The 24,918-nt window shown below is 34.7% G+C and overlaps 1 protein-coding gene across 4 annotated transcripts in view; it reads left to right on the forward strand.

Annotated features, from left to right (window-relative positions):
* Nucleotides 1-24,918, forward strand: part of LOC115211097 — a 144,767-nt gene that overhangs the window by 50,125 nt on the left and 69,724 nt on the right. Inside the window, exon 2 of one of the 4 annotated variants that reach the window (XM_036502103.1) lies at nt 10,347-10,459. The exons of the other annotated variants lie outside the window; for them this stretch is intronic. Within the exon in view, the coding sequence (XP_036357996.1) occupies nt 10,441-10,459 (19 nt within the window). The 5' untranslated portion in view covers nt 10,347-10,440. The remainder of the gene's footprint in view (nt 1-10,346; nt 10,460-24,918) is intronic. 4 annotated transcript variants of the gene reach the window in all.

Here is a 24,918-nt window from a genome sequence, read left to right on the forward strand (position 1 = left end):
ATACCCATCATGACTACCCGTCTGATAAGGGTACACTAGGCACATGCATCACAACCATATGTGCGCGACATGGTGATCTCATATCAAAATAAACAGCACATGACCTTGCAGGTGGGGCCCAGTTAGAATTTTCTTCTGGTCGAGTAACCCATTCCACTCGAAAGGTCCCTGAATAAGGGTTGTTTAAGGATGTTGAACGAAACATCCATGTTTCCAGAGGTGAATTATTCAAACCCCAAAGAATCCCTCTCAACACATGGCTATGATGCTCCCCCACTACTTCTGTTCGTGATCAGAGATGCACATATCGTCAGCCACTAAGGGACATGCTCAACTGGTTAAAGTCAAACAACTGACAAGCAAATCTGTGGTATTGAGCAGAATATTTGCTGTAGCCCATCTTTTATACCAAGACAAAACAATGTACATGATAACATTTCCAATCAGTTAAGATCAGAAGCCATGAGAGCCACTGCCTGGTACGGCATCAGGTCATTATTATTATTATTATTATTATTATTATTATTATTATTATTATTATTATTATTATTATTATTAGTATCATCATCATTAGAAGGCGGCGAGCTGAAAGAAATGTGTGCACGCCGGGCGAAATGCTTATCGGGGTTTCGTCTGCCGCTACGTTCTGAGTTCAAATTCCGCCGAGGTCCACTTTGCCTTTCATCCTTTCGGGGTCGATTAAATAAGTACCAGTTACGCACTGGGGTCAATGCAATCGACTTAATATATTTGTCTGTCCTTGTTTGTTCCCTCTGTGTTTAGCCCCTTGTGGGTAGTAAAGAAACAGGTATTTCGTTACGTTCTCAGTTCAAATTCCGCCGAGGTCGACTTTGCTTTTCATCCTTTCGGGGTCGATAAATTAAGTACCAGTTACGCGCTAGGGCCGATGTAATCGACTTAATCCGTCTGTCTGTCCTTCTTTGTCCCCTTGTGTTTAGCCCCTTGTGGGTAGTAAGGAAATAGGCATTTCATCTGCCGCTACATTCTGAGGTATTTCGTATGCCGTTTCATTCTGAGTGTAAATTCCGTCGAGGTCGACTTTGACTTTCATCCTTTCGGGGTCGATTAAATAAGTACCAGTTACGCACTGGGGTTGATATAACCGACTTAATCCGTTTATCTGTCCTTGTTTGTCCTCTCTGTGTTTAGCCCCTAGTGGGTAGTAAAGAAATAGGTATTTCGTCTGCCACTACGTTCTAAATTCCGCCGAGGTTAACTTTGCATCTCATCCTTTCGGGGTCGATAAATTAAGTACCAGTTGGGTACTGGAGTCGATCTAATCGACTAGCCCCTCCCCTAAAATTTCACGTCTTGTGTCTATAATAGAAAGGATTATTATTATTATTATTATTATTTATTATTATTATTATTATTATCATTATCATTATTATTATTATTATTATTATTATTATTATTATTATTATTATTATTCGATTAAATAAGTATCAGTTGAACGCTGGTGTCGATGTAATCGACTCGGCCCCTCTCCCAAAATTACTGCCCTTGTGGCAAAATTTGGAACCATCATTATTTATGGTCAGTAGGTTCTTGAAAATAATTTGAAAATCTCTACAAATGATAGCTTTCGAAAATGGTGAGCTGGTAGAATTGTTTGAAGCGTCGGACAAAATGCTGTCTGGCATTACCTCCGGTTCCTTACGCTTTGACATCAACCCCCGCTGAGGTTAGGTTAACTTTACGTTTCATTGCCCCGATATCGATAAAATAAGTACAAGTTGAGCAATGGGGTCGATGTAATCGACTTGCATCCTCCTCACAAAACTGCTGGTTTTGTGCCAAAATTAGGAAGAATTATTATTCAGTAGCTCTATTTTTATTGCATGTTTTCACTACATTACCAAGAGCAGTTCTCTGGTGCGTAAGTCCACTGAGCTTTGCATTGGCTTTAAATTTTCTTATGTATTAACACTAATCTACATAATATATGCCCATTGGTTAGAAGTGCTACTTTCTACAGGTTGTGGCGTTATGGTTATGTATTTGTCTGCATGGTTTTCTTAATATTAAAGGAACTACGTCTGTTTTCCCTTTCTCATTCTGCCTATCTCAATTACCATATATTTGGATAACATCTCACTTTTTTTCCTGAGACATACATAACTCAAATTTCGATTAAGAGTGACTTTCTTCTCTAGTGTCCTTGAAAACAATATATGGCTGATTTGTCTTGAACACGTTGTTTATATAGATTATCATATTCGAGGGAATGTTCGTTTTGTCATTCTTTGCAGTATTTTCTGATGTAAGATTATATATAATTTTTTATTCTTTTATTATATTTTTCGTTTAAATGTTTGAAAGCTCCCCCAACTCTGTCGTGCCTGTACATGTGATTTTGCATGGTATGACTGGCCTACCAGAGATGTGACTAATTTATTCTTCTCAACTTCTCTATACTGTAAACTTAATGTATTCTATTTATTACATGCTTTAAGTGGTTTTTTCATAAGACGACAGCTTTGATCCGCTGTCCAAGAATTCTTCAGTCGCAAATTTTTAGCCCTGCACTTTGCGACAAGAGTTGCCATTTTCCCCTATCTATTTCCAGCCTCTTTAGTTTTTTCAGGTAGTAACTATATCAGGAAATTTCTTACTATCGCTTTACTATGACATTCTGTATCCAATTTTTCTTTAGCTTTTTGGCCTTTTCACAATTTCTTCTTTTAGCTGTTTTTATTCATCAGTTTTTTTTTCTTTCTTGAAAACAGAAAAGATTTTTGTTTTGGTTGTGTTTTGAAGCTGTTTGTCTTAGTTTTCCATTATTCTCTGGTAACTATTTTTGTAGTCCAAAAGGATGCATTTATATTTTTCTAGTTGCTTCAAGTTATCTGTATATATTCGTACTAAATGTAATCCTTCTCTGTCAGATTTGAAATGTATTTTAAAGGCAGTAATTTCCTTTTATTCTGTCTAGCCCTGCTAACTGATTTAGCATCCAATTATTGCACCCACATACAAGTAAGAACACACCAGCGAGGTCAAGCAGTGTACTCTACGTATCCACCTCGCATTTCAATCAGTATTTTCTGTTTCGGGTGGGGCTGTGAGCAGTTCGGGTGTCGCAGTGAATAGGAAGGGATCAATATCCTACTAAAATATCAGTTACATTTGCCTATAGGCAGTTGATAAGAATTTTACCAGTAATCTATCTCTTCAGTGTGCTCTGTGCTTTGCCCTCACTTCACATAGCAGCAGCACTTTCTACATTTAGAAGGAAGTTCGATGATTTTCCGGGAGGAGGCGAGCTTCTCAGAACTGGTTACTTCATGTGGAGGGAGAAGCTACAATACTGTGACTAGTACCTTATTTTCTGTATAACATGTCTTTTGTGTGTTATATTCTGCTTCGTTTTTGTGAGTGTGTTTGATCTAATTACCCTATCTTTACTTTTTTATCTAGCTTGATATTAGTGCTCTGAACTCTTTTGTATTGAAGAGTTTCAGGTAAATCTCTGTACAATCTGCAGCAGTGTTTCTAGATGTTTATTGCTTTTAGTGTACAACTTGAAGCAAACCATAATTAAAATGAAGTTGAATACCCATAAATATCATTTCTTTCCGATGCCTGTCTTGTTTAACATGTGCGGTAGAAGTGGTAGCACAAGGAAGAAAAAGAATGAAAAACATGGATTCCCTTGGAATATTCTTCTTGTCTGCAAAAACGATTGATGACTACTCACGACGTGTTTAAAGTATCTATTTATTGTTGGTTCTGTCTTACTTAAAACTAATGCTCCCGTAATGTACATATAGAGAGCGTCTCTAAAACCTTCAGGAAACCATTTCATGCAATACTTAGAGCACACTTTTTATTCTCTCTTTCTACGATGTATAGCTATTGATTTGTTGATCAGTAATTGATTTTTCAGCCAAGTGAGCCATTGTGACATCCCTTTTCCTTCTACTTCTCCTCCTTCTTCTGCTGACTAAAGCAGCAGCAGCACCAGCAGCAGCAGCAGCACCAGCAGCACCAGCAGCAGCAGTAGTAGTAGTAGTAGTAGTAGTAGTAGTAGTAGTAGTAGTAGTAGTAGAACTTCATAGAAGAAAGCACTTAAGGCAAGGACAAATAAGATTAAAAAGAAAAGATAAAATTGAAATAGATTTCCAAGATATAACAGAGAAAAAAATTGCTGAACGGCCAATATTCTATAAAACTCGATAGGGAGGAAATAAATCAGAAGAAGAGTTAACAATGACTCAAAAGTTCAAGACCGTAAATGTAGAAATGTAAAGTCTGATGTCAGCTGAACAGGATCAATGACAATTTACAAATAAGTACAAAAGAAGAAAACAATAATAAGAAAAAAATATGCTACCATCACATGTTGACTATGCAGTCTGTTATAGTCAGTACAATGGCACAATTGACAGTTCTTGCTGAACCCTAGTATATTCATTGCTACGATTGAGTCAGTAATTAGCTGTGCCTAGTGTGTAAATATATCAATACCTCGATATAAAAACGATGTAAAGATAAACCGTCCAGATAAAATTACCAAGGACATAGCGGAGAATTTCAGAACTCATGAGACATTTTGATACTTTCCAGCCAAAATAACGCCCGGAAGAAGTCGAGGTCCTGTTAAAGCCAAATGATCTTCTACTGGAAAGAAATGGATTGTCGAGTACAAAAGTAGAAATAGTATAAATAATAATTAGAACATTGGTATTGTATAAAAGAACTGGTATTCTATAAAAGAACACAATTAAAACATATTGTACCTGGGATTTTAGCTGTACAAGACGCCCTAGAGATGATTCTACGCTGTTGCTTGATTTGTATGAAATAACGGTCAAATCTCGCTCGAATAACATTGTACCGTCTTTGAGAACTCACTAGATAATGTAAATGTTGTGTACACTTTACGGAAAAGATGGAATGGTCGTGACTGGAATATCTTTAATCTACTTGATCTAGTTTGACGTAAAACTTAACAACAATACATACCCCATAGCACCAACAATTCATATTCTACACAATTGCCACCTATTAATAAATCTATACAAATAGCACACACGCCACATAATCAACACCAGATATTATAACAGTTGAGAGACATACAGACAGATGTCTCAGTTATTTAAGCTACTGGAGTTATATTTTTTTATAACAAACTCTTTGTTACGCTGGAGAAATTCAGTCCGAGGACAAATGAATGTCATGCGAGAGAAGTTTTATATGAAATCCTTTGCTAAATTCGACAAAATTATCGCTAAGATTGATCTTTTCTAAAACGTGTATAGAGTTTAACTAAACTATAGAAGGGTCTATAATGTTTGTTCAATGAGGGTACTTTTGACATATATAATATATAATTATATATATAACTGATATATGATAATTAATTTATTGAGCTGCTGGAAAATGCGGTTTTACAAAATTTGGTGGTTTCTAGTCAGACGGTTTTCATTCTCTGCCGCAATATGCTTATTAAAAATATGTATATACAAATTTATCACAAAAATTCTAAGATAGCAGCATTGATTCAAACTTGATATATCATTAAAATTATATTTTCGACATCTGTCACGAGCAGACTTGTTTTTAATGTTAGAAATATTTATTTCTCGTTGAAAGTTAATGTTCAATAATCAGTAGAGCAAGACTACTTTGACCTATGATATTTCTTTTCTTTCTTCGTTTCTCTCCTTCTCTCTCTTTTCAATATTTTCCTTCCTCTCTCGCTCTCTCCCCTTCTCTTCCTCCCTCACTCTCCTTCCCCTCTCTATTTTTTCTTTTTAGCTCTGATTGTAACCGTTATTCACTGATGTTTGCAATCATAAAATCCAAATAAATCCGTGAGGAGAAAGCAAGATTTCATGTAATTGTCCAATTATTAGGCGACAAATCGGAAACTCCTCATAATCTATTTTTCAGCGGATATGAGCAGGGAAATTCGTTAATAAAAAAACTGTTTCGATAATGCTAGAAACAGATAATTCACCATACTTTGTTTCGTTTGTGTTATCTTCAACAGTTTTGTTAGAATTTAATCACAGTAAATAATATTTTCTTCTTTATATCCGAAAAAAGGTGGATCGTATCGTAATATAATCACAGACTCAATGAGTATGTTACTGTAAATAAATCGTGACCAAGAAATAGAAAATTATCAAAGGTTTAAGCCCTATTGTTTTGAAGTTAATTTTAGAAAGAGATCAATGTTAATAGCCCTTGTAAAGGTCATGCACTTAATATTCAGCTCTAAGTTTCACGGGTGGATATTTGGATGGGGAATTTTTGCTGTGAGTTTGAAGTTCTGTGGAGGAAAGATCGAGAAAAGCATTTCAGAAATGTCTAAAGATGAGGAGAACAAAGGAGAGAGAGAGGGAGAGAGAGAGAGAGAGAGAGAGAGAGAGAGAATCCATTAGGTTTTTGGGTGAGTTGGTGCATGTTTTATAAGTTCAAAAGAGTAGAAACCATTGTGGCAGTTGAAAAAGATATAGAGGAAAGACTTGGGCTTGGGGTTGCGCCGTATTGATTAATTGTTTACCTCACAGTTGAATGAATCTTTCCTTTAATGCAGTCTAGAATAATTATATATGTTGTAGATTAACTATTGAACAATTCAGTGAACACTACTCTAATATAGGATATATTCCAGCCCCACAGAGAGTCAGCAACTCTTCGATGCTGAAGTAATTTCTGCATCTTAAAAAAGAAACTAAACATCTAGGATACCTTCCTGGTTATATTATAGATGTTTAGTCGGGCCAATCATCTGCAAAGAGATTATCGGGCCAAACATCTGCAAAATTTTCAAAGGGTTTAGATGTGTATTTTTCATAAGTTGGAATAAATAGAGCTGCATGTTTTCTCGATGTGTATAGTAACTATATTATGATTCTCTTCAGTTTATCTAGGTTGTCCTATTTGCAATATACTTTGTAATCTCTGTTACAGGCAGTGTGCGAAACGAAGGTGTAGCCAAAGTTACAGTCACCGGTCTTGTTAAAATTCAATGGAACAATTTTACTTCCGTACAAGTTACAAAAGAATGAAACTAATGGTATGATGCGAGGAAACTTGTTTAGGAATTTTATATTAAGTTGCAATTGATCTAGTTCAACCGTAATCTAGAGAGAGGGACTCAAAATGTTAAAGGAGAAATAGCTTATCTTCGGAAATCTAGATGCATGCCGGACTAGATAGCATTAGAGAGACACAGGTTGACGTAATTGGTGGTGATGCATATCAGCTCAGAAACACTCTGCTAAGGGAGAAAAGCACGAATAACATCTACACAGGTCACCTTTTGGGTTATTGAATCGATATTGGTATTGCAGTATTCACTTCTACAATATCACTATTTTTCCTGCTTTTGATATAGCTGTTGTTTAAAACTATTCACAAGCCTGATGAGAAAATCCTATTTTCTGATTCTTTAATTTGAAATAACATTCAGACCCACCTTATAATCTGAAAAACTCTTTGACATAATTAATAATTTCTGCCATCAGAAATACTTAACCATATGTGTTATACCTTCCATTGTTTTTCTCTAACAGTACTAAAATTTATCTCAACTATTTAACCTCATTAAACTTCTCGTTTGGAGGACATTTTCTTCTTAAGCTTTAACCTGGCTTCTATTCCTCCGAATCCTATGATTCTGAAATATTTTTTCTCTCCAGCTAATAATTGGTAATAGAATTAAGTGAGAACCCTACTAGTGTCGTCCAATAACCATTCTCGTAGTTAACAGAAAAGAAGACTATGCACTTCTTTTACCCAAGTGAATAGTTTAAAGCATTTGCAATTGGCTGATTACATACTGTCACAGAGGACTTCACTGTCACTGATTACTTATTGAGAAAAATTACTCTTTAAAATGTGACATTTTAATATAAGCCCTATGCATTTGATGATTGAATTTTTTTCTAAATAAAAGTAGTTTTGATGGTGATTGTTGAAAACATACGGTAGCATATTCATATTTTTGTAAAACTCTTCATTAAAAATATCAAGACATTGAGAATGATTTGTGATGTAGTTAAAGAATCACCACTACATTCTACATTATGGTTCATCCCTGCTAGAGTTACGACTTATGTCTCTAGTTATCGGTAACAAACGAGTTTTTGTAATATCGAAAAGCATTTGAAAATATAGGCTTCGCACGACGGTAGGTTGAAGGGATGTAAAATCAAATAAAGTACAGTCAATTCAATTTCGAATATGAGAGGAATAGCATTTGAAAGAAGAGATTGTACAGTTTTTACTGAGCTCACATTACAATCTAGAATAGGGCTACTGTGATGCACCAAGATGTGTCATGTTTTATTGATCGGTTCGTGGTTACAATGCTTTCGGTAAAGTTAACGTTTATCATGATGCATATTTTCGAAAACAAAATTAGCCACGCACATTCTCCAAGTCAAAATATTCCAAATTACTGTTAGAATATTCCACAAAACCTTTTCTTTGTTGTATTTTCTATCTGTTTATCTTAATTACCACGCCAGTTACGTGAATGATACAAAACTCTCGTTATTTTTCCCCATTCAGATATCAATCGAAATTCGCCCGTAGAGTGGAACTTGTCCAGTACTGCACATTTCTTGCAACTAATACATCTGACACAATACTGCCGGTAGCTATAAAGAGAACAAAAATGACATTCAGAAATTGTAAATCATTATTCTAGAGTAAATATTGCTCGCAACATTGATCAACCAACACCTGTGTCCTTATTCCTTATTTTCCTGTTCGAAGAGTTAAAGGTATCTTTATTAGCAAATTAGCAGCTATAAAGTAACCTAACCACTGTATGCTTCTATCTCTTTACAGGAATAAAAAGAACATATAACACAATTGCTAGGTCCTCGAGGGCAAACTTTTCCAAAAATATATCCTGAATTTGAGAGATATAGCTAATCAAGCTCCTTTGATTGGAATCCCTCAAAAGATTTGGATAACTTTCCTCTAAAAATCTATAATTATTTAACAGCCAAACAAGAAGTATCTGGAACATAATGAGCTTTGAAAATGACGCTACAGTTTGTAACCATAAAAATTTAATAAATCTGTAAGATGATCTCTACAATTTGAAAGCAATATTCCAATAACTGAAGCTCATTGAAGTCTTTCAAATCAGTGTAAGGGTATTCAGTAAAAAGGCCGGAAACTTCTTATGATCATTGAATTTTGAAAACACCAGTACAATTATCTTCAAAAATTATCTTACAAAGTTAAACATTAAAGACGAAAGTTTAATAGTATTATAGGCGCATTAGCTGAGAAGAGAAAATTGTGCATTTGTATCAGTAGAAATATTAAATTCTTGTTTGAGACTGCATTAGCTACTTGTGCTTTTAATCCTATTTTTATTAGTCTAAGATACGGTATTATCTTTTCAGATTCCTGTGGATTGAGAAACTTGAATAACTAAAAATCTTCACCTGTTTAAACCATTCGCTTGTTTTGTGTATGTGTGTGTGTGTGTGTGTGTAATTAGATGCGCTGCATCTTTATTCGTTCTATAATTAGATCCTGTGAAAAAGTAAAAATAAACATACTAAATCATCAAAAATATTACTTTAAACGGCTTGAATTTGAAGGTTCTCGAAGTGGACTGTGAGAACAAATAGAGCGCGTTCAACACTCCTTGTAAAGAATGTTCTAGATGTCAGCATAGTTAACAGCAGAAACAGAACGTTCGGATACAAGTATATATTCAGTTGAATGGTTTACTTTAAAGGGAGTTAAAATGCTTTTGTTGCTAAGTTAAAGAACAAACTTTTCTTGAACGAAATTATAAACAAAACACGAAACATTTTAGTTAAATATTTGCACTTCAGAACAGCCTACCCGTCATAATTTGAGTATGAAAGGGGCTAAAATTAACGAAATCATAAAATGGTAAATATATGTTAGCTGTCTAATGTAAAATATGTCATAGCGTTTAACATTTCCTTTATGATCAATTAAACCTTATCTAATGTGTTTCATTAATATCTATTACATGCTATTACTGGATCTTTACCAAAAATCCTTCAATTACTACTTTAATTCAATATCAAAATCAAAATGTTATCATCAGAGTTATTTTCTATTTAAAATAGAAACAGCAAGCTTTTACAAAAATGATTAAGTGTAAAATATTTAGTAACAATATAAAACAAGGTGATGGTATCTCGAAAATAAACAAATAGTCTTGTAATTACATTCCGTACTTGTATAAGTAGTTATTTTTTAAAATAACTTATTTTACAATGCAAGTTATAATGCAAAATAATAAATTGAAATTTAATGTTATGGAAATTGTCACATTTTGGAAATTCATCTATTTGTCTTTTTTTAAGCATTGAAGAATTTACCAATGAAGAAGGTGACTATTTATATCAGTCCAGGAATATTCTGATTCACTTCCAGTGAAGTGTTTAAGGCACTAATTTTATGATCACTCGATTTCCAGGTGAGTGATAAAATTAAAGACCAGATATTTTTCAATTATTGGCAGAGGTTTCATAAAACACAATCAACCACAATGGTTTTTATATAATTAAGTCATAAATATTTTATATGCAAATGTATCAGACAGAAAAAAATAGAATTTAGTAGTTTAGTATATCTAAACTCAGCATATTATTTACAAAATAAACTATTACGTTAAACAGTGCAGAAAATTTGCAACTTAAATTTATATTTACAGCTTAAACTATTACACTTACAATAGCAAGGTCGCGGGTGCACGGCAAAAACAATAAAAATATGTTTTAAATGAGAAAAAAAACAAATAAAATTTAAAGAAAGTTTTAATAAAACAAAAAAAAACTGTAAACTGTAAAAGATGAACTCGGGCTATGTTTATTCTAAATACGTCTGAACATAAAATAACGTTACTAAAAAAACATCCAGTTCAGGTTTCTCTTTGATAATTTTTCTTCTTTTATTGAATACAGATGTAATTACTTAATAATTTTCTGTAGTTCAAATTATTTATATTTATAGACTAGAATATATAAAAATCATTTTTATCATTTTTAAAACAAATTTATGCACAAAGCGTAGCAAAATATTTAACACGCTTTACAGTTTGCTGAGAAAAAAAAAATAACTAACACTCATGAAATGAAATGCCACTCATCATTTAAGACAAGATGTGACTTACGGGAGACTTGATTTATATTTCTAGCAGTGCTCCCTCTCTGACGAATTATTGTAATAATGTTTTAATCGGTAAAGGAAAACATTTGTAATAACACTAATGGTAGTCGAGAGCTTAGTATTTATCCTGCTTGCATATTCCTGCTGTTTATAGATTTTGATGCATATGTTAAAAGGTAGGGCAAAAAATATTTAGAATAATTTCTTTTGTAGCGAAATCGATCTCTCTTCTATCGATCAAAATTTCGGTCTTTATGTTTACATTTATAAAATTTGTTGATTATAACCTATGGTTTATGACATTTGTTAAAAGTGTACTTAATGTTAGAAAGTGCCAAGATACTATTTAATAGTCCAAAACATAATGTCCTTAGTTTTAACTGAATGGGAACTCCGATAAATTATATGGAAATAATATATACACCATATGAACTCAAGATATATTTTCTCTCAATCATTAAGCATTATTGTATTCTATCTTTCGAAAACGAAACCAAAATATATCTTTAAATTCGTGTAAAGTATTTATTATATACTAATGAGTATAACCTTTAATGTAAACAATATAATAGAAAGTGCAAAAAGAAAAGGCTTTGGTGAACCGAGGGAATGACTTAGGTTCGATCCCTAAAATAAGCATTTCTCTGACACCATTAATATCTTTGAGAAGATATGAACAAATGACTTCAATACAATCAGGAATATCACTCAGAGTACTATCAGATATATGATGAAACAAGATTCAGATATATATTTTTAAAATAAGCCTCATTTAATAAGCTAATGTACGAGAAAACAGGTTCCGTTCCCTTTTTTTCTACTGAGAAGACTAATACAAAGCATATTGATTATACCCTTCTTACCAATTTTTCAGAATTAGAATAAGAAACCAGATGTTCTTATATAGTGTGTATGCGATTGATACGCGATGAAAAGGTGTTCTGTAGATGTGAAAATGGTTGAGCAACTTCTAGTTGTTACAATGTGAGAAAAATAAAAGCAGAAAGTCGATGATGGTTTAAATTCTCCACAGCAATTTGCCAATCAAGATTATTGCTTTCTTAGGTACGTTCTACAAGTATTTTGTTCCAAGAAGGATGCTCTCCAAGATATGGAAACTATACACAAGAATTAACAGAAACTCCATTTCAACTATATCAATGTTTTTCTCCTTCAGTCCAATTTAAGGTTTTTCTACGATTTTTGCTTCTAGTAAATAGAGGTGTTAAATGTGTTCTACACTAGAGAAATTTAACGTTGTGAAAAGTTTTCTTTTGAATATCGTGTATGTTTGTTGGGTTTTTTTCTTTTTAATTAAGCTACTATTCTTTCAGATAATCATACATAGGATAAATGAATTCTCTTGACGCAGCTACAAGGATGACGAGGAGAGATAACTACGTTATTGAAAAGCTTGAAAATATGAAGTTATTTGAGCGAATGTCTCTTCTCTTTAACAATATCTCTGCTGTAAAACGAACGTACTAATTACTTGAATTTTTATTATCATGTGTATCAATCAACGGATAATAAGCCTTATTTACCAACATATTAGACTAGTAGTTGTTGAACTTATCATTATAGTCATCGAAAAAGTTGTAAATTATTCTCATACTTCTTCTGCTAACAACGACGAATTGTAACATTTTGTATACATCACAGGGTTTCTGCCACCTGCATTTATAATACATGGTATATATATTGCAGCGGTCTTTCAGTTTTTCTAAGCACTGTAAAAGAATTCGGAAGGTTGGACCTCCAATCAGGTCTTCGCCTTGCGTTTAAAGCCAGAAACTTTTCAGCACCTCCGTGTGTGCGTGTGTGTGTGTGTGTGTGTGTGTGTGCGCGCGTGTGTGTGTGAACCTATGTAAATACGCCCGTGTATATGCACCTGCATATATATATACTTTGTATATACCATCATCTATATTATACATACATGTATACGTTTAGAAGGTTTGGTGTGTTGGACTTACGGTCATAAGGTTGTAAGTTCGATTTCTAGAACGAGTAGCCTATTGTTTTCTTGGGAAACACTCTTCGTTCCAGTCTCTTCTACAATCACTCCAATCCTCTCTCTTCCGCTGGATCAAGGATGTGAAATGGAAGAGGTGTCAATGTCTGCTCGCCATAGGTGGGCTAATCGATTATATCAAAACCGAGTGATCAACTGGTACTTATTTCACCGACCTCGAAGGGATGAAAGGCAAAGGCGACCTCGGTGGCATTTGAACTCAAAACGTAAAGTCGGACGAAATATACTAAGCACTTTGTCTGGCTTCCTAACGTTTCTTCCAACTCACCGTTTTAATCATATCTTTCAAATTATGAACACTTCTTTCCCTTTCACAAGTAATATATTTTGCTGTTTCTTAAGGTTTAGAAGTGTCTACACACATGTTTAAAGGAGAACGATAGTGCTGTTTCTTAAGATTATTTTCCAGTATCTTCTAATATGCTTTCCCAGAATATCTTTACGAAAATGAAACCGATTAGAAATTTAGTAGAACAGCATAATAAATAATTAATCCTGTCTCGAAATACTAAAATCAATAAAGACTGATTTGCATACTGTTAAATGGATAAGAGACAACTCTTCCCCCTGTACAGAACATTAGTCTGCTGCAGGTAAGTTACCAAGAATCGTCTGCTACGTCTTCATTGCATCTAGTTGAATTAAAGCAATGTTGGGAAAAGTGTCTTTCTAGTCAACGTTATACTACATCACAGAAGAGTAAAATAATTAGAATATTGCTCCTAATTATCTTGTTGTATCGAGGAGAATGAGTAGAGAATAATCACAAAAGCTAATTACATTTCATTAACTTTTTTAATGAAATCTGATTGACCATTTTAATTTGTCATTTTTTTTTTTTTTCGTTTTCATCTTTTTTTTTGGATTGCCTTTCATTCTTCTAGGATCAGCAAACAAAGAACCGGTCTAAGGTAGTGAACTGATGAAACCATTAGAACATCACAAGAGGTGTCTTGCGGTATTGTTTCTGGCTCTGTGCATTCTAAGTTCAAATACTGCTGTAGCCTATTTGATCGTAGACTTAATCTGCGACCCGGTTTATCACAACCACTTGGTTCTGGGTGGCCTTAAGAGAATTCACTGCTTTGCAGGCATTGAAACAGTTCACTGTTTTGAGGAAACATTCCTCATCAAGTATATTCTTACCGTCCGTTTCGGAGGCCTTGAAAAGGGTTATCAGTACAGCTCTTCTTCATGACTTGGTTATAAAAAAAGACATCCACCAAAGAACTTCACATAAAAATGACTTATTTGAGTACTGTATGGTCAGATATAGGTAGGATTTAAAATGCGAACAAATTAAAAGCTATTATAGGAAGTTACCTAAAGACCTTCCACAAATGTGTGGGAGTTATTTGACAATAAATTAATGTTCTTGAATCACTTAAAGCGTTCACTTAAATATTAGAAATAATATCTTTTGTATGTAACTTTCTTTATTTACAATTATATTACAGGAGAATTATTTTAGTTACTTAACACAAAAAACTGTTACATCCACTTATCATTTATTTCTTAAGTGTCGTGTACTATGAAGTCACAAAAGCTTCCTTACCCCTTCTGTGAGTTTTTATTCCGCAACAATGGCCCTTATAATGGACAATGACTATAAGGAATAAAAGATAATTGAATGTAATAAATTGCGTGTGTGCTCTTAAATGGCTAAAATGTCTACATTTTCATGAATAACTCCAGAAATATATTTAATTCTACTAAAAAGTAGTTTCTGTAAAAGCCTTGAATCCCCAACAAGCACAAGATCTGTCACATACTACAGCTAACCTCTAAATACCCAGACACTTCTATAGCATCCCAAAACATCACTTTTACATCGTTTTGTAAACACCATACACATATTCAACCAGTAGCGCCAGTAATCCGGTTAGCGAACACTGTACTGGGATACACACTACTAACTGTCGTGGTCTGACCATAATTTGAATGTAGTATAATTTCTCGCATAATTTTCATTCAAAAACTGCCTTATCTTAATCCAGGTATCCTAAAGCCGTACCATGCTTCATTTGCATTAAACCAATCAAACCGTTTACACGAGAGGAATTAATTAATTAACATTATAATTGGAATAACAGCAGAACGATATTGAACAAAATAATGGAAACATTATTAAATGAAAGATTTATTATTTAATACGGAGTTGATCTACCTTTCGCATTGATCACAGCAGTGCTACATCGAGAAATTGACTCGTACAGGTTCTGAACGGTTGGGAATTTTGAGCCATTCTGAGTCAAATTCATTCAGCGACGATGGTAGAGAGAAGAGGACCCTCAGTTACTGCTCCAAAATGCACCTTAACGTTGAATTATATTGAAAACCGATACTTGTGGAGCCAGTTCAAGTGAGTGGTCTCCTTCACTTTTGAGCTCTTCATACCAGTTTGGAATTACATAAATTTTGGATATCGGCGCAGTATCGTCCTTGAAGATAGCGTAACAATCGGACAATAACGATGGACACGATCAGCCAAAATATTAAGATTGTCTTTGGAGTTAAATCTGGCCATGTAGAATAGCTAAAGGACCAAGACATTTTCATGATATGGTTACCTAAATCATCACAGAGCTACTTTCATGTTTCTCAATAGGAAAAGAGCAGTCAGATTTGAAGGTGTGTTTGGAATGTCTTCAGACACAAAGCCACCCTGATGACATTATTCCATTGAATCATTCACCATTTCTAACATTCTTGACACCATCTTTTCCGCTTATCATTGTTGAGCTGGAGAGGTCTAGCTATTGCAGCTTTCCCATGGTATTCAGCTTTATGGAGTACACAGTAAACGGTTTTGGTAACACAGGGTTGGTAAGGTAGTGATTTAGCTCTGCAGTCACTTTTGCTGCTATTTGCGATGATTGTTTTTTTAGACACAATATATTTCACTATTCTGCAGTTCTAAGAGAAGAAAGCCTCGCCACACAGTCGATGGAACGGGTAGGCGTGAACCAGAGATCATTTTTTTTTTTTTGCAGATATGCTACGCCTTTTCTGACAATTGTACACTAGAATATCACAATGGTTTGTACGGAGTACAGCATTATTTGAACATGTATCTTTTCCACTTTCTGTTCTATTTTTGTATTACTGTAATTCTAGTAGTGAGCAAAGCAGATTCTGTTGGAGCACGCCAGTTGCTATTCCTCTGCACTTATAAACAATTGTATGCACAACAGTGTGACGTTTAGGGCTAATGAAGCTATAAATACTTACAGCTAGTTCTGTGTGCATGTGTTTTTTATGTTTGTCTGATGTGCATTAGAGCGAGAGGAGGAGAGGGAGGAAGAGAGGCAACAGAGAATGACGGAAAGAGATGTAGAGAGAAGAGAAAAGTGAGGAGTGAGAAAAAAGTGAAAACAGAGAGAGAAAGAGAGAATAAGTTCTTTTAAGAGTGATTTGCGGGTGGTAGGGGGAAACATGAATAACTGAGTTTGCTGCGACAATGAACTCTATCTCTTGCAGATCCAGAGGTTTTTTTACCAAGTTCGTTTCGTTATGTACGTTTTTTTTTATATTGGTGGACCAAAATGATGTAAAGTGTGCAGCATTTTGTTTTTTGTTGTTGCTGTTGTTGTTTTAGCTCCAAGTTAATCTCGATCGAGTAGACCTACGATCAAAATAGTCCAGCCCCGTCTTTTTAGTCTGTATAAAGCACTATGTTAACTAAAGTATCCTTTGCGTATTTACGGCTGTTCAGTATTTGGCAGCTATGTAAAAGAGGATTTGGAAGCTGTGTAAAAATATACTTTTGGAAATTAAGGGGGGATGCTAGTATAAATCCTTAGGCAAATACAAATATGTAGAATAGCATATAGCATAAATTGTTGATTTATTAAAATTATCTCCACTTCTGGAGGATGTACCATAATTACCAAATGGTAATTAAAACCAGCTCCACTTGAGAAGAGGAGATAATTTCAAGAATCAAAGATTTTCTAAAACTGACGTGCCATGTAAGAAAAGGACATAATTATTGTCTGGAGATAAGAGGAGAGGCGTCGATTGGTGTTTCTGGCTCAACAGCCGTTAACAGCACAACAGTTGTCCGATTTAATTTCCATTAACCAAATGGCTTAGACTTATATGAAAAATAGTAAAAAATATTTATGGCTTGAGTAATTTGCATAATTTAGATAAAAACAAGCTAAGCCTGTCTTTCTCTGTAATGGCAAGTCAGTTTTGGAGAAAGTTTGGTTCTCTAGATTATCCCCCCTTCTTAAGTAGAGTTGGTCTTAATTGTTATTTATCATATCATCAAGAAGCAGATAATGTTAATGAATCAAAAATTTATGTTGTATGTTATTTGACATACTTGTATTTGTCTATGTTATTCAAATATACATACCACAAGCCACATTGAGTTATTTCACTTAATTTAATTTTGTTTAAATTATACAAATTACATAAGCCATAAACGTTTTCTGTTCTTTTTTTATATAAGTCTAAGTCCTTTGGTTACCGGAAAGAAGGTCGGATTGTTGTCGTAGTGATGACACATGTTGGGGTAGGAACACGTGCCCTGACTATCCTCTTATTTCTTGACAATAAAGATCTCCTTCGGCCTTGAATGATATGGGATTGCACCTAGACAGTTATCCTCTGAGGCACAAGTCTGGCCAAGGTTATTTTCGGAAAACCAGCATTTGTCCATGCATACCAGCCTTCCCTCTCCATGCCATCGATGTTATCCAAGGAAAAGGCAAAAGCCGATACAGCTTGGTACCAGTGAGGTTGCAACTGATTTCTGCGGCTGAGTAAACTGGAACAACGTGAAATAAAGTGTCTTGCTCAAGAACAGAATACACAGCCCGCTCTAACTACTGAACCATGCGCCTTCCCTGAAATAAAGTGTCTTGTTCAAGAACACAACACGCAGCCAAGTTCGGGAATCAAAACTTACCACTTCATGATTGTGAGCCCTACGCTCTATCCACTGACCCACATACCTACACTTCCTGACAATAAATCTGTCTTTTTTCTTTAATGACATTAATTCTGGAGAATTATTGATTCTTGAGATTATCGCCCCTTCTTAAGTGCAGCTTGTCTTAGTTGTCATTTGGTGATATATCATCAAGAAGCGCAGATAATTTTAATAAATCGAGAATCTATGTTATATGGCATTTTACATATCTGTATTCGTCCATGTTATACAAATACATGCCACTGCCAACTTTCAGTTATTTCTGTTAGCTATTTTTTGTTGTATTTTATGGTTGCATAAGGGAATATGTTGTCCCTACAAATCATTAATATGTACGTACCAGTTGCCAGGAATGTGTTTAATATGCAAAATATAGTATATCCAATTACACCACTATATTTAGTGGCTGTTTAAGCAATGAGTTCGCGAATGTTAAATGGGTTCGATGTGGTGCTGATGAAGGAACAAGAACTCCAGAAATATGGCATATACACTCACTACCCACTTTTCATCTTCGATCTCATTGTTGTTTACATTAGGCGTACTCGGATGCGAAACGTCGTAACAAATCAGTGCTGGCTATAATTTCTATAGAAAATCTAAAGAGATAATCTTAGCAAATAGATTAGTATAAGTCCTGTTGGTTGTAATATAATGTTTATACACAGCTATATGTTACACTCTGTTGGCGTAACATATAGCTGTGAGTACCCTAAGTGATACAAGTTTCGAGCTGGTTGATGTACGATTGCGGTGGTTGTACAGTTTTGGTGTGAGTGCGAATAGGATATCATCTATGTGAGTTTGTGTCTATGTGTGAAGAGGTGTAGTAATTTTTTGTTGGTGCAATTTAACATAGTTGATAAGCCTACCTATCTCTATGACACTCCCGTGAAGAAAATACAACTACTAGATGTATATGTGCAAGGCAGGAGATTAGTGAGATAAGATCTAGTTTAATTAACATTTTGTATTTTAAGATGTATCATAATATATATATAATAATAATAGGGAATATTATATATTATATTGCTATATATATATATATATGTGTGTGTGTATGTGTGTGTGTGTGTGTGTGTGTGTGTGTGTGTGTGTTTGTGTGTGTGTGTGTGTGCGTGTATTTTCCCTTGTTAACAATTAACACGGAAAAAATAGATAAATAGTTACCAGGGTAGCAAAACATCACAGAAGTAAAAAGGTTGTAACTCCTTATTTTTAAAGGTAGAAACTTCGGGTTTACGTGACATTTTTTGTATAATATATATAAATAAAGAAATGGAGTTAAACGTAGGTGTTATTCAAATTCTTTTACTTCCGACACATGTTTCGAAGATAACGCTAATATTATTCCGAAGGAATAAAATGGTGTAAAACAATGTAATCTTCTCTTCAGGGAAGTGAAGAAATGATACTCGCCAATAAGACATTTTAACAGAAAATGATGGATATGTATAGTGATTAACTGAACGCTATTAATAACGTCAGAGGTAGCCTATAGAAAGAGGAGGGATAAAGTATTTTAGGTACTTTGTGCATAAGTGGATAGCAGAAAATGAAGTCGATAATTTTGTTTATATCATTGTGGAAGTTAATAGTATGTGTTTCGGGTAGCTTTGTCGGTAAAGGCTTCATGCATTTTCATTTTTTACTTTCTCTTTATCACAGGTTTTGTTGACACTCCTGGAACTTTCTGTGCGTAGCGGGTTTACTACCTGCAGCCTACGGTTCCATGCTATTCGTTCTTTTCAGCTGTCTAATACTTTCCTGTTTATTATGGCCGTGCAAAGGGGGCAATCCTTTTGCAGCAGTTCTTCTGGGTGCTCTATTCCAATTATTATTATTGTTGTTGTTGTTGTTGTTGTTACTTTGGCATTAAAGGCGGCGAGATGGCAGAATCGTTATCACGCTGGGCGAAATGCTTAGCGGTATTTCGTGTCTTTACGTTCTGAGTTCAAATTCCACCGAAGTCCACTTTGCCTTTCATCCTTTCAGAATCGATAAAATTAGTACTACTTACGCACTGGGGTCGATGTAATCGATTTAATCCCTTGCCTCAAATTTGAGGCCTTGTGCTTCCAGTAGAAAGGATTATTATTACTATTATTATTATTATTATTATTATTATTATTATTATTATTATTATTATTATTATTACTATATGTTTGACTTTTGCTTTACATTTGCACAAGCTGGCTCCAAGTCTCACCCAGCGACCTCAAGAGACAACAAGTTGGATATTATTATTATTATTATTGAGTGAGAGAGCAGTGCATGCCATCAAAATGACACTGGGGTAAAATATACCCATCATGACTACCCGTCTGATAAGGGTACACCAGGCACATGCATCGCAACCATATGTGCGCGACATGGTGATCTCATATCAAAATAAACAGCACATGACCTTGCAGGTGGGGCCCAGTTAGAATTTTCTTCAGGTTGAGTAGCCCATCCCGCTAAAAAGGTCCCTGAATAAGGGTTGTTTAAGGATGTTGAAAGAACCACCCATGTTTCCAGAGGTGAATTATTCAAACCCCAAAGAATCCCTCTCAACACATGGCTATGATGCTCCCCCACTACTTATTATTATTATTATTATTATTATTATTATTATTATTATTATTATTATTAGTATTATCCTTATCATTATTATCATCATCATCATCATCATCCTCATCATCATCATCATCATCATCATCATCATCATCATCATCATCATTATTATTATTATTATTATATTATTATTATTATTATTATTATTATTATTATTATTATTATTACTATTATTACGTCGGCATTAAAAGCGGTGAGCTGGCAGAATCCTTTGCACGCCGGACGAAATGCTTAGCGCTATTTCGTCTGCCGCTACGTTCTGAGTTCAAATTCCACCGAGGTCCACTTTGCCTTTCATCCTTTCGGGATCGATAAATTAAGTACCAGTTACGCGCTGGGACCGATATAATCGACTTAATCCGTTTCTCTGTCCTTGTTTGTCCTCTCTGTATTTAGCCCCTTGTGGGTAGTAAAGAAATAGGTATTTCGTCTGCCGTTACGTTCTGAGATCAAATTTCGCAGAGGTCGACTTTACCTTTCATCCTTTCATCCATTGGGGTCGATGTAATCGATTTATTCCCTCCCTCCAAATTGCTGTCCTTGTGACAAAATATGAAACCATTATTATTTTGGCATGCGGTACGTTTGACTATCATAGCAGTTAAGTGAGTGACTCTGAATTCCTCTGATTTGCAAAGGAGATAAGTAGGTTAGTGATATGATGTATGTGTTTTTCTAAATTGTTTGTGTGCACAGTAGAGTGATAGTAATCGTGATTTTACAGCATGAATGTTTTATGCAACTGTAATTTAGAAAATTTTGACCACTTCTTAGGTAGTGGTTGGTACAAGTAGCTGCAGATGTTGAGGTTGCAGTTATTCCTTCAAATCTTGTGTTTAGGAATATACTGGCGATTTTGTCATGCCTCGAGGCCATGGCACAAGTGGGAAGTGTGCATTATTCGTTTGTGCGTCTGTCTTTGTCTTGTGTTATTTGGAGGTTGGGTTTCGAGGAACAATTTATAAAGGCTAGATATTGGTTTGTAGACATGGTATTTATGGCCCATTTTGTTACGTACGGTGAAGTGTGGCAGCTGTAGTGTTTGTTGTTACTGTACATCCTTAGGTCAGTCCCGGTCAGGTAGGTTTTTGACAAAAGGTGTTCATAACGTGATCATTGCGCCTTGTTTTTATATATACTATAAATACCCAGTATTTACAAGCTATTATTTATAGCTTTGTATGTTCTTCGAGATACAATTCTAAAAAAGGAATTAATCTAAGGTTATATTATTCATTGTATCATTTCTTCGATAAGACGGTAAGGTGTAGTTTTGAAGAAGATTCAGCTGATACTGCCTACAGTCCCAACGACCACGTAGAGGTTCTCTCGTTGTGAATAATTCCAATTATTCTATGTAATGTTTTGCTGCTTGTTTTGTGACTTATGCAGAGATAAATGGTTGCCAGGTTTCTGTTTATCAATAGATTTTCTTTGTCGAGTTGTCTGATGCCGAATGTTATCTATTATATTTGTGGACATCTCTTTTATTTATCATGTTGGCTGTTTCCATTGTATAATCGGGGTCTTTTATTATGTTGTGTGGGATGTATTTTTTTTTATACGTCCATAATTATTTGGTTGAAACTTTGTACTGCAGTGTATAAGTCAATGACTGAATTGTTCCTGAATTTTGTGAACTATAATACTGTTTATTAGTGGAAATGGTTCCACTGGGCTTTACAAACTGAGCTTGTAAAAATATTTTTGTTTCATTCATTGATATACGAGTATGCTGTGAAACTGATCGGTAGATGGTTAGGAGGGAATGTGTGTTTGTTATGTGGCTATGGAGGTAGTAAAGAACACGATCCTCAACTATCATACAATTATTGGAGATAGTTGTATGAAATAAACGATGATTTGTGAGAAAATATTGCTGTAGTTAGTTTAGTGAGGTATGCTGCGTCAGTGACGGATGTTCAGGATGTAAAGTTTACTTACTGTTCTATTGTGCCAATTTTCATGTTATTTATACTGTTGGTGTCTGATAGTATGTTAAAGTGATGCAATTGGGATCTGTAACCTGGCATAGGAGATGGCGGGGTCGGTGTTGCAATCTATATGTTTTGTGCGTCAATGTGTCTCTTTATATTGGTTCTCATATTAAAAGCCTGTCTTTCTAGTGCGTCGTTCTGCTCTATTAATGACCGATTGTTGTGTGTAATATCAATGTTATATGTGTCATGTGCATTATATATATATGAATATATATATATATATATATATATATATATATACATACATACATACATACATGCATGCATATATATATATATATGCATACACACACACACACACATATATATACATATTATATATACATACATACATACATACATATATATATATATATATATTCTATACTCGTCTCGAGTTTCTTTGTCACATACCATACTATCGTGGCTGCAATTAAGGGTTTCAGAAATCCTGTGTTGGGCATGTAATTTCGTTTCTTGTGAATATCATGGGATGATAACACATTTTTGTTGCCATGAAGGTGTTTGTAGGTTGCTAATATTGCAGTATGTATATATTTGTTTTTAAGTTAAATTTATGTTGGTATATTGTTAATCAATTTGGTGCAAAGCATACCGTTGACAGTTCTACTTTGTAAAACTGTTGTTGTTTCTGCTGCTGCTGCTGCTGCTGCTGTTGTTGTTGTTGTTGTTGTTGTTGTTGCTGCTGCTGCTGCTGCTGCTGCTGTTGTTGTTGTTGTTGTTGTTGTTGTTGTTGTTGTTGTTGTTGTTGTTGTTGTTGTTGTTGTTGTTGTTGTTGTTGTTGTTTGGTTATTGCTATGGTATCTGTTTTGAAATATAATTATGTGTAGCTGCCGTAAATGGTGTTATTTGATAGTATTTATGAGAAAATTGAAACTAGAAAACTAAATTTTACAGGTGTTGAAGTTTATTTCATGCTGATTCATCACTACGTGTAGTGTTCGGTTTACCATCACCACTCCCCCTTTTATTTGGTGTATTTTTCAAACACTTACAGTGGAGAATGCAGTACCCTTGACGTTTGGAGAAGAAAGTAAGTTGCTGCAGTAAGAAGTAACATGTCGAATTATCATCATCTCAGACTTTGTTACCAGTGCGTGTAATCTTTACAAAAGACACGGTATATGGTCAAGTGTTCATGTTAAAGACAGGGTAGGGTAAAATTTGAAGATCATTTGGCTGCTAATTCTAGCAGGTCGAGTGACCGATAAAAGTCTTCATTATCTCATTTACCTTCATTATTATATGAAGTAGTAGGAAGAGTTAGTTATTCTTTTTTTATATCAGTTTCAACTGAAGAAAAGGGCTGTGAAGTGGTCAGCGCAGTCCCTCCTAAATCAATGAGAGTAATGCCGTTAACTTTTTGTTTAAACTGTTGCAAATCAATGAATGCAGGAAAGAGACGTGCAGACAGGGAATCCAGAGAGTCGACGAATCCAGAGAGTGGTGGTTAATGCAAAATCTGGGTCTTAGACAGAATGTGAATAACGAGAGGAAAAGAAACGAGTGAGTCGAGAGTGCTAACCAGATCCGAGGCTCAAAGATCATTGTAGTAATGAAAAGACGAGAGAGGATATCAGAAAGTCTGTGGATCACAACTTAAAATATGTTTCTGAGCGATTTTATGCCAGTTTGTTGAGTGGCTTTTCTCTGGATACGATGTTTGTGTAGGTAGCAACAATACACTCCAAGATATGGGAGCACTCATTGCTGTATTGTGAGTCTCACCTGAACTTTCTAGAGGTTAGTAATTGAAGAGAGCTTGAAGATCTGCCGCTGAAAATTTTGTGATGTAGTTGTTGCTATATTGAATATGTGCATTTACCAGGAAAAGAATATTCAGTGGTAGTGGCAACTAAGATAAGCTGCACTTAAGAAGGGGAGATAATCTCAAGAATCAATAATTCTCCAGAATTAATGTCATTAAGTAAAAAGGACAGATTTATTGTCAGGAAGTGAAGGTGCATGGCTCAGCGGATAGAGCGTTGGGCTCACAATCATGAAGTGGTAAGTTTCGATTCCCAAACCGGGCTGCAAGAACTCTAGTTCGCAAGAATTCTAGTTGAATGTTACTCTTATTTGAGGAGTATAAGGTGCAATAATTTTTTTTGTATATATGCAGAGACGGTGAGTCTTGTTTTGTTTTTTGTTTTGTTTTTTTTTTGCTGTTGAAA

The sequence above is a fragment of the Octopus sinensis genome, linkage group LG4 (assembly GCF_006345805.1).
Source record: "Octopus sinensis linkage group LG4, ASM634580v1, whole genome shotgun sequence".
NCBI lineage: Eukaryota > Metazoa > Mollusca > Cephalopoda > Octopoda > Octopodidae > Octopus > Octopus sinensis.